Source organism: Toxorhynchites rutilus, chromosome 1, assembly GCF_029784135.1.
Source record: "Toxorhynchites rutilus septentrionalis strain SRP chromosome 1, ASM2978413v1, whole genome shotgun sequence".
Classification (NCBI taxonomy): Eukaryota; Metazoa; Arthropoda; class Insecta; order Diptera; family Culicidae; genus Toxorhynchites; species Toxorhynchites rutilus.
The window spans coordinates 177,721,649-177,732,957 of NC_073744.1; the positions used below are offsets into that span (position 1 = coordinate 177,721,649).

An 11,309-nucleotide genomic window follows, 5' to 3' on the forward strand; every position below is an offset into this window, starting at 1 on the left:
CTGCTTCGAGATCTTCCCGGGGAACCGTTTGTGGCATCACTCTCCTCTTGATGGATTCCCTTCTGGCCTAAGGTGCACAAACAGGCTCTTGGTGACACCGTTCATCCGCGCTTTCATGATAAACGAAGAGCTTCACCACAACAGCGACAACATGCTCCAATCGCTGTTCAATTAGAACTGAGTGGATTTCCGAGCGGCGCTCGCTTATATACCGATTGGTGATTTCAATAGCCTATTTTGAAAGCAAATTTAAGACTATTGAAACAAGTTTTTGGATCAAAAAGTAACAAGTATAGAACGCGTAGACATTTTATCTTTCGAATGAAGTGTTTATCATACCATTTTGTTCAGTTGTTTAGGAGCTATTAACGCTCAAAATCTCGGTCTCCGGCGTAACGCTTTCGTTTTCGAAACTTTGATTTTACACCCCGGTATAGAAATGAAAGACGTAGTCCTACGTCAAAAATTTAGCTGAAAAAAAATCATGATTGAAACTCGCCGGAAACAAACAGATTATGTACAATAGAGTAGCTTTATCATGTATAAAATTATTTTGAAATTTTAACTTTTCTCATAAATTGGATAATGAATTTTGAAAAAACGGAAAAAAAATAACAAAATCACGATTTTTCTCATTTTTATTTTTCACTTTTTTGTGATATCGTTTTCGGCAGAGTACAAAGTTTGGCCTTGTTATGATGCATCTTCAGTAAAAAGTAGATGGGGCTACCTTCATTACAACGGGTCAAATTACCGATTCGTCATCTTGCCTCCCTCACCAACTTGCCTCCCTCTCCCCTATGCATAATCAAACTTAAAATATTCGAAGATTCTCCATGGCTTTGGTCAAATCGCGTTCTGAATCCATCGTAAACATACAAAACTCTGACTTTTTTACCATATACTGACCAAATTTAATGGTTGAAATTAATCTAAATAGAAATAAAATGAATAATTGCGACGTAGAATAAACATACATCATCACTTTGGAGGTTCTGAGCTCTAATGTAAGTGTCGCATGAGCTAATTCAGCTGAGCGTAAATTCGTCAATTCGCGACATAGAAGGTACGGTGTCGCCGTCTAGCGGATTTTATGGATGTATGAGGAAAATGGAAACAAACCGTGTGTTTTTCAACTGTATTTTGAGTGCAATTTTTTCCTCAAATTCTTTTGTAGTTTATAAAGAAACGAATACGTAGTGATGGAGTGATTTATTTCGTTGACACACAATACAGAATCGAAAAAGAGTATCTTCATTGGGATTAACATGCTCAGAGCTAGTTGTAAGATTTCAAACATTGAATGAAAATCATTTTCAAATAGAGGCGAATGAACTTCAAAGTTCAAAGCCTCTCAAAAACAAAGAAAGAAAGAAAGATTTCAAATGTTGTTTGCATGGTCAGGTTGCCCAGCAAACATTAAATCGCATAACAAGCGTATATATAACATCATATGCCCTAAAATTTGGTTGGCATATAATGCGCCTAACTGGCATATGCATGCAAAAGTGTAGGCCATATACATACATGGCAAATGCTTACCGAATTTGTTTGGATGAATATGCAACTTTGACTGGCTATAATAGCGACTTTTGCCATACTCATATACGATTTATTACAGACATAGAAAAAAAACAAATGGTGCAAAATATTTTCGTGAAATGTTTATTATAGTCTCACGAATCGCCATTTTTATATATGAGTATTTATGTTTGTAGAAATTATAATTATTTGATTGACTTGTATTGAGCGTGGAATACGAATGTTTAAAATGGCACAGATTAATGTTTGGTGAAAACTGCTCCGATGTGGGTTCGAACTCCGGTCGTCTGGATTATCATCCACCAGCTATCTCGCGCGGCTATCTGAAATTTAATTCAACAGCGGTTGAAACTTTCGAGTGCATCAGCATTTCATTGACATTTCAATATGATGTAATATGTTCTCTATTAGGATCTAATATGTTTTACTGTTTCATGATTTTCTTCAGCATGCAACACGATTTGCTACAGTACTGAATCGATTTAAATTATACGCTTATACGACACACAAACTGCATCAGCGTAATATACGCATATGATGCGGATTAAATATATTTTACGACAATGTACATCATAAAACTGATGTTTGTTATACCGAATTGCGACTTAATTTGATAATGGTATATAAAATCGAGTTTTTGCATTTTATGCGATTTCAAATATACACGACACATACTTTGATTGATATTATATGCGATTATGATTTATTCGGATTTCTTGTAAGACTTGGCACGTGCAAAATTATACGATTTAATGTTTGCTGGGTTGTGTTGGGAGTGGAATTGAATGTTTAAAATGGCACAGATTGATGTTTGGTGAAAACTGCTCCGATATGGGTTCGAACTCCGGTCGTCTGGATTATCATTCACCAGTTATCTCGCGCGGCTATCTGAAATTTAATTCAACAGCGGTTAAAACTTTCGAGTGCATCAGCATTTCATTGACATTTCAATATGATGTAATATGTCCTTTATTAGGATCTAATATGATTTACTGTTTCATGATTTTCTTCAGCATGCAACACGATTTACCACAGTACTGAATCGATTTAAATTATACGCTTATACGACACACAAACTGCATCAGCGTAATATACGCATATGATGCGGATTAAATATATTTTACGACAATGTACATCATAAAATTGATGTTTATTATACCGATATGCGACTTAATTTGATAATGGTATATAAAATCGAGTTTTTCCATTTTATGCGATTTCAAATATACACGATACATACTTTGATTGATATTATATGCGATTATGATTTATTCGGATTTCTTGTAAGACTTGGCACGTGCAAAATTATACGATTTAATGTTTGCTGGGTACATAATCCGGATCTATATATAATCATCACTAAAAGAACTCCCAAATCTTTTCACTGGGTCCTTTGGAAAGTAGACCTCAAAAATTGGACGAATAGCCCTAACAATAAGGGAATTGGTTTTGTTAGTGATACAGAAAAATATGATAGTAACGCTGAACCTAACTGTCGCTCCTGTCGAAATCAAAAATATCTGCCAGGCCCACAAATACATTGCAGGTTGCGTTTTCTCCCAATAATAGCTCCAGAAGAAAACGTGAAAATAATCATTATCAGATACTGTTTTCGCTCACGATTTTTTTACCACTTGCACAAAACTCGTTACACTTTTACTTAGAATATGATTTGATACTGATAATTTGATTTTTGCTCTCGAATTTCTTTTTTTTTATTCAACCATTGTCAATATTTATACAATTTTCACAAATTAACGAGGTAAGAAAATAACATGCTATATATAAAATTGCTATTTCTTCCAAACTCATCGCAATCAATAAATCATTTATGATTATAGTATTGTAATTTATAGAAAGAACTACAAACATTCCATAAACTCGCATTGCATGTTTGATCTTTCAAAAAGAGTCAAATATTTGGCTTTGGTCAAACAGTGCATCCATGCATGTATGTATGAGAATCACCCGGGTGACGTCTCTAGTAAACTATTGAACTGACAGGAGCCAACATACCGTGTATCCCACTGACGTTTTCCTTTTATGGTTCCCTGAATTGAGTTCCCCACTGACAGTTCTGCTTGTAGTTTTCACAATGATTTCAGCATCGTTCATAGCACCCTGTTGATGAGCACCCAAAGGAACAAAACTTCATTTTACCCGCTACGCCATTTGATTGAAAATCTAACGTAGATTCGTAAATTTTATTCGATATCCGTAGGGTAATAATCACCTCGGTGACGTCTTTAGAGAACCCCTATTGAACTGACAGGAGCCAACATATCGAGTATCCCACTGACATTTCCCCTTTGCTTTCACATGAAATGGGTATCCCACTGACAGTTCTGCTTGAGATTTTGCTAAAAATCCTATCATCAATCATAGCACCCGGCTGGTAATAATGCACTGAACGCACCGACAAATGCTTCGAGATGACATTCAGATGGCACTGGTGGCGCATTTTGCGCAAATAATGGTAAACAAAAAAAAAATGAAAGGGTTCCTTTCGGCGCATCTTTTTTTCTTTCAATCCGTAAACCTTATCAGTTGTTATCGAACGACAGCATAGAATCAATTTATCGTGGATTGCGATTGTTCACCACCTGAAAGGTACGCAAAATGGTGTACCGTGCAATAGAATCAATTGAGCGTGGTGTTATGAGCCAGGTGGCGGACTCAGAATCGGAGTTTTTTGGGTTTGATGATGGAGAGGATGCTTTTGATGCGAATAATCCGGCAGAAGCTGATGAAAAAACAGCAACGGAGCCTCCCGATATAGGGAAGCAAACAATATTCAGTTGTGAACAGTGTGGTTTGATCTTCCGCAAGCGGGATGATTTCGATCGACATCGGTTTGCTCACACCGGAGTTGTAAGTTATAATATTGGCGTTAGAGAGTACCTTCTCGTGAGGATCCTTCTTTTCAGCGCGAATATCGCTGTCCAGAGACAGGTTGCATCAAGGAGTACACTAATCGGAGTCACTTGAATCGTCACATTCGTGCTAATCATCGCGAGAAGCCTCCTCAACCGGGGAATGTATTACGATGCAAGCATTCCACTTGCCCCAAAACATTCTTCCACGAGCAGAGCATGCGGCGACACTACGAGCTCAAACACGTCCTCGGAAAGTCCTGGAGCTGTCAGGAATGTGGTGAGAAGTTTTGGCGCAAGCTGCAGTTGAAGCGACACATGTTCAAGCATACCGGTCAGTATCCACATCAGTGTCATGTTTGCGAGAAAGGATTCATCAATTTAAGATCGCTGCGCAATCATCGCATGACGCATGCCTTACATCGATGCGATTGTTGTGCGGCCGAGTTTATCCGCTGGAAGGATCTGGTTGCTCACAGGAGGCTTCAGCATGCGACTCTGTATCAATGCGTAACTTGCCAGAGGAAATTTCCCTCCAGAAAGAACCTCAAGGCGCACGTGAAGGTTCATCGCAAAAGCCAGGAGAATAGCGACCAGGAAGTGTTCCAATGTCCCCACGAAGGATGCCCGAAGTTCTACGACTACGAGCGAAACCTCGTAGCACACATACGATCCAAGCACGAGGGAACCCGGCGGTACGTTTGCCCGGTGCCGAACTGTGGCCGATCATTGTCCTCTAATCAGACATTGGAACACCACAAACGCCTGCACGAATCTGCCGCGCGTAGTGTCCCCCGAATGAAGGCCCCGAACAAACCGGGCGCAAAGCGGAAAGACACTGGGGTGCCGAAACGGTCAACCGCTTCACGATTGGCCAATGTGCATCTCGAGCCGCAAGCGGAGAAGGTCTTGATCGAGCAGAGTCCCGATCAGAGACCTCAGCTGGAGTTGGAATATTCCTTCTCGATGGAATCCGCTTCCGAATCCGAAGTTGAAGCAAGCGGGAAGGTTGTGACGGTCCTGGAGGGACAACTAGCCAAGATTCAACAACAAATCAAGCTACTGCAGGAGCAGTCCAGCAAGGGATGAAGTATTTGTAAGTTTTTCGGCCATAAGAAGGAAACATTCTTAGTCATTGCATTAGCTTAAATAAATAATATAATTTATTCATTCAAGAAGAAAGATCGTGGTTTCATTCATTTTCAATTTTAATTAAAAGATATTCTATTTCGCTCATTGGTTCCTCAAATGTTATCAAAAGGCCCTGTTCTTACTGCAGCGGGGCGTCAGCGTGGCTTGGGCGGGCGTGTGACGATTAATCCTGTGTGTTCTTACCAGGGGTAAGACAAAAAACGTTAAATCTCTCATATTGCGAAGTTTTCACAGAGCGCAAGTGGATAAACACGTAATGCTTTGGAAGGATGATAAAAAACACGCGGTACTTTACGGAAGAACAGATTATACTTCAATGTGTGTCGAAATACAGAAATACAGAATAGGGCTGATGGTCTGATTTGTTTATATTTGCGACGACAAATGTACAGTGTCGACGTCTGGTGGCGATATTAGTGCTTGGGAGGTAAATTATTCTCTATCCGATCAGGAGGACCAAGTGCAGTGTAAAAATATAAGAGTTTGAAAAAAAAATTTTTACTTCATATTGTTTGATTACCTAACACATGTAGTTCTGACACTCACTTAACCATTTGTCAATGCATTTCCTTCTTGTTCCACAAATAATTACTATTATAATATGAAATCATCATTAGACACAGTTTTCGTTCAATATGTTTCGGCGATATCGGAAAAACCTCTTATTTCATCACATAAAATAAATATTCGATACGTTAAAGTAAATTTTGATTTTGAAAGCAGGTTTATTCCACCTGAATATCCATCATTATTTTCGCCTCCCAATGAAAGCATACGAAGCTTAATGCCGTCTACGCGAATATACTCTTCAAAACCAGAATCAGAATTGGATCACGATTCCAATAATACAAAAGCAGCAGGTTTCCCATTTTCATAGTGTTGAGGTTGGAGTTGATCGTCTCCACGGTAGTCCTACGTTGTGTTTTTTCGTTATGTGATTGGGTTCTCTCTGCTACACGCCGGTAGCAAGGGTTCTCTCGTTGGTGCTCGTGATTAGTGCGATTTCTCGCCTTATAATGTGCGATTCACATAGAACGTTACGGAAAAGAACGTCCACGTTCCGTCAACGTCTTCACCAATTCACACATGCAGTCAATGCTCACACCAGCACCGTCACGTCAAATGTCAAATGAATGATTTATTAAACGTTATTCATGGTGTCGCCACCTACAACAGTTTTAACTTGCAATGACCTCTTTCGAATCAGCATACCTAGAATCAGTTCTAAATATGGAGAAAATCAATGAAAATCATTGAATTATGTTATTTGAATGCTTAAACCCCGTAGTCCCGACCCTTATTCAACAATAATATAGACTATATAGACTATTTTTCTCGGCTAGTCGCGAATGATTTTGACTCCGAAGTTTAGAATCAAGAGATATGTTGGCATAAAAAAGACGGGTGGGTAATGTCGGGGACATAACCGGAGTGACGTAGGACTATACAAAGGGGACAGCTTTTGTTAAATATATATTTTAAATATATTGTTTTATTTTCTTCTCCTACGTGAATACCTACCTATCTACCTGAAAAATGGATTAGCTTACTGTTTACTCTTTATGAATATGTTGATGGTTCTGAAAAGAACCTTTGGTGTTGTGTTTTTGTTATCACTCGATATTCCCATCTTGTTCGGTAAACCTTCCTGTTTAGCTATTGCGTTTGCCACTCGCCACAGCTTTCACAGTTGGAAAATTTCTTCCCATCCAGCTTGTGACATGTTGTTCAGTAAATTACATTTAATGCGACGTGCCGGAGAAACACTTTGCCACTCACTGAAACTAATTGTTGCCTTGATGAGCGCCGAACCGAAGCTGCTCTGTTCTTGATGCGGGTTTTCTGATTGTCGTGAGCAGCTTTACAAGCCAACTCGAGCACTCCGACGGCCGAAGCTGTATAATCGCTGTTAGGTATACTGGTGCTCCGGGACCAATCCGTTCGGCCTAGTTATCCTTGCGGAGCAATCAGTGAATGCGACCAACAGGGAACTGGAGACCTGCACGGTTCGAGTGAGACTTTGCCTTTCCCTTAACTTGTCCTCCTTTGTTACGTCCACGATGCCGATGCCGTACAACCACACGGGTTTACGGTTTGAAAGAAAATAAGATTTTTTTTGGGGTCCGCGTGTTTTATACTCAAGCGGTACACACTCACAGGATAGAGACAAATCGGCAGACTCAGCCAGAGGGGCGAGTCCAACGAGACGAACGAATGAGCGTTAAAAGGGAGCGATGGCAAAAAAATACATTCATTACGATTTGTTCGCTCGTTGGATTCACATGCAGGCTAAAAAGGGTCCTTTTCAGGATCACAAAATTATCTTCAATCTAAAGAGTTTATTGTTTTGTTGTCACTCGATATCCCCATCTTGTTCGGCTAAACCTTCCTGTTTAGCTATTGCGTTTGCCACTCGCCACAGCTTTCACAGTTTGAAAATTTCTTCCCATCCAGCTTAGTGACATGTTGTACAGTAAATTACATTCAATGCGACGTGCCGAAGCGCCACTCAGTATCGCATTGGAGGCGATTTTAATCTGTAATTGAACATTTGCGATGACAGTGGTACAGTGTCGACTTTCAATGTGCGGTCATAATTTGGATCTCTATGTTTACAAAAATGTCCAACTAAATAAGTCGCATTACATGTCCGTCCAATTAGCTAAATGTCGAACTAATTGTAAATTACTGTACTTTCAATCTGGAAACAATTTAAGAGTTGGTGAAAATTGAATAATCTTGAAAGTCCCCAACTATCAATAAGCTCAGAACTACTGCCAAATTCACATACTCATCAGATCCTGGCAAACAAATTATGAAAACATCAATTTGTGTTTTATTATTATTTTGGATAATGTTTTAGAACGCATTGAACTTTATTTCCTAAACTCTTTTTTGGAAGGTTTAATGGCCCTGAAAAGCGCCTTGTTTTATGGAATGGTTCCAATTTAGAAAACTTAGTACTCGTGGTTTTGAAAAAAAAAACCATTCCGAACGCCCTCGATGCCGCCTTGTTCTGGATTTGCCACCGAAGCAGATTGTAAAAAGAACAAACTTTTTTCTTCTGCTACCTGCTGCCGTTTTGCGATTGCGTTTGCCACTCGCCACTCGCTGCAACTGCATGTTGTTGTCTTGATGTGTTCTGTTCTGAATGCGGTTTTTCTTATCGTCGCGAGCAGCTTTACCAGCCAACTCGATCACTTCGGCGGCCGAAACTATATAACGGCGGCTAGGTGGACTGGTGCACTGGTACTAACGCGCTCGGCCTAGCTACCCTTGCGGGGAACTCCAGATCAACACGGTTCGAGCGGGATTTTGCCTTTCCCTTCATTTTTCCTCCTTTACCATGTCCAGACATGGCTGCTTGGGTTGGTTTGTTGATGTGTTGTGATGCGAACCGATGTGGTGTACGGTTTGAATGAGAATGATCGTTACGGCAGCGGAGCGGGTATTTTTAAGCTGACTGGCTGGCTCGAGAATTACGCATGTGTGAGACTGCGACCAATGTTTCGTTCATTTTTTTCTTTTTCCTTTCCAATCGTGCTTCATTCCATTTCGCTGCTGCTCTGGTTGCCCGTTTTGGTCGGTACGATTTGAGGAGCACAAAATGGACCAATCAAAAATGGGCACATAGTGAATTTTGAGAATGCTTGATATTTCACAATTATTCAATTATTTATCTCAAGAAAAATGAAATGTTATTCGTTATGATAGATGCGTAGATATATTTCCTATCAATTGATGCAAAAACCTTTGCGATCTATTGAGAAATGCTCGAGTTATAAGCGTTCCAAATCTTGCATTTTTTCCTATATGTTCAGTGCCTAGATTTCCATTTCACCCCCTATATCTTCCGGTTAGACGTAGTCCTACGTCAAAATACAACCGAAATCAAAACAAAAGCCGAGACACAGAGTCCAGACAAAAACCCAACGAACCGTCCCTCTCCGTCAATTATTCTTTTCTACAAATCTTGCCGGTCATTTTCGTTGAACGTAAGCTGACGGGTCGTTACGTTGCCGGTGTATGTGAATGTTTTCATAAGAATTGCATGGTAGAATAACTGACGTAACGTAACATAACGGGACGTGAACGTGACGTGGATGTTGTATGTGAATCGCACTTAATCCTCCAGATAAACTGAAGGGCCATGCCAATTATGATTAGTAGTTAGTATTTATTTCATTCATTCCAAATTGAAGCGGTGACAAGCGGACCCTAAACGCTGAGGCCAAGGCGCCTAGAAGTATATACTAAGGTGGGCCAACTTGCTAAAACCACTCTTCAGCCATCTTGGAAGTCTACTGTGTTTTGTTTGTAAACAAAACACAATACGCTATTGCCGAAGCTCGCTCGTGATCAGTCTGTCGCTTTCACGCTACAAGCAAATAATTCCCCTTCTACTTTCTTCCGTGCTGTTTTCATATACCGCTCCCCTAACCAACTTAGTGACGAAACGGCCTCACCTAGTACCATAGACCCGTCTTGGCTGAGGCATGCAGTCCTACAGTTTATATTTCATTATCGCTACCTGACACTCCTCTCTGCTGACTCGGCTCACGTTGCGTAAACTGTGGGAACTGGTCCAGCGAAGCGGGAGAGTGAATGCAATAATTGGACATAACACATAGTCTTTATTCTTAGATTTTCCTAAACAATACTCGGAACTTGACAGTTCAGTATAGTTGTATTGGTGAACCCGAGTGCCAACCCGTGAAACATCTCAGTGCGAAACTAAAGGCGCGTCCACATTATGCCGAATGATGCCGATCGGCCTGTACCAGGCGGCATAATCGGTTCGTTATGTAATGTGGACGCCCCATCGGGTGCACGTAGCCGAATTCCCATCGGATGCACGAAACCGTCACGAACACATGAAGCACAATGTCGTCAACGCTAATTTACTTCGTTTTGTTTTGGTTCGACTTTCTCGAACCGCCGGACCCACTTGTTTCGGGTTGGGTTCGGTTTGATTCGAGTCGATTTTCGGCACGTCGGCAAGCCCGGGCGGTACGTCCACATTTAGTCGGCTTTACTGGGCGTAGTGATCCCCGATTTTTGAAATTAATCGTTCATCAGCTAATCGAATACTTTTTAGCAGTTTATTATTCGATACGATTAATCGCTCCAAATAATCGATTAATCGATTAATCGTCACACTGAGAGAAATAGTTAGTTAGACTAATATTTCTCATTTGCTAGAAACCCATCTGGAATCAAAAAAGTGTTCATTCCGCCTGAAAATCAATTATTATTTTTCACGCTCCCCTAAACTCGTATACGAAGGTCAATTCGCGTTGACTGCATTGAGCTTCGTTCACGAGTTTAGGGGAGCGTCAAAGATAATGATTGAATTTCAGGATAAAACTGCAGCGACCGTAGGTTTTTTTTTTCTTTGGGTTTGGATCGATTAATCGACGTAAATTATTCGTTCGCATCGATTATTGCCCACAATCCAATCGACGAAAAAAACATCGACCTAACAACGACCGTAACGCTGTTACCTATTCACGATGACGACGATTAGGTATCGACATCTGGATACGGCATTAGTTTGTATGAGGCAAACTATTCTCTATCATATTAGTCGGCCCGAATCAGTTTATATTTGCTAAAATTTGTATGAAATTTTTTTCTTGGCATAATTTTTTCAACTTAAAGTACGTTGTCATGACCCTAAATTGAATTATTTTTTATAGACGTTCAGATATTCTCAAAAAAACTTGTCATTATAATATAAAA

At 40.1% G+C, this 11,309-nt stretch overlaps 1 protein-coding gene across 1 annotated transcript; it reads left to right on the forward strand.

The window, feature by feature from the left end:
* The first annotated feature begins 4,022 nt into the window (after positions 1–4,022).
* LOC129778353 (transcription factor IIIA) lies at positions 4,023–5,597 on the forward strand. Its single transcript, XM_055785222.1, has 2 exons — positions 4,023–4,413; positions 4,470–5,597. Exons 1-2 carry the CDS (start codon positions 4,162–4,164, stop codon positions 5,502–5,504), a joined length of 1,287 nt encoding a protein of 428 aa, XP_055641197.1. The 5' UTR covers positions 4,023–4,161; the 3' UTR covers positions 5,505–5,597.
* Positions 5,598–11,309: the final 5,712 nt, after the last annotated feature.

What these genes read in the sequence shown, in the direction of transcription:
- LOC129778353 (XM_055785222.1), top strand. Translation starts at nt 4,162, where the DNA reads ATGGTGTACCGTGCAATAGAATCAATTGAGCGTGGTGTTATGAGCCAG. An exon ending in GGTTTGCTCACACCGGAGTT is followed by an intron (nt 4,414 to 4,469) that starts GTAAGTTATAAT and finishes CCTTCTTTTCAG; the next exon opens with CGCGAATATCGCTGTCCAGA.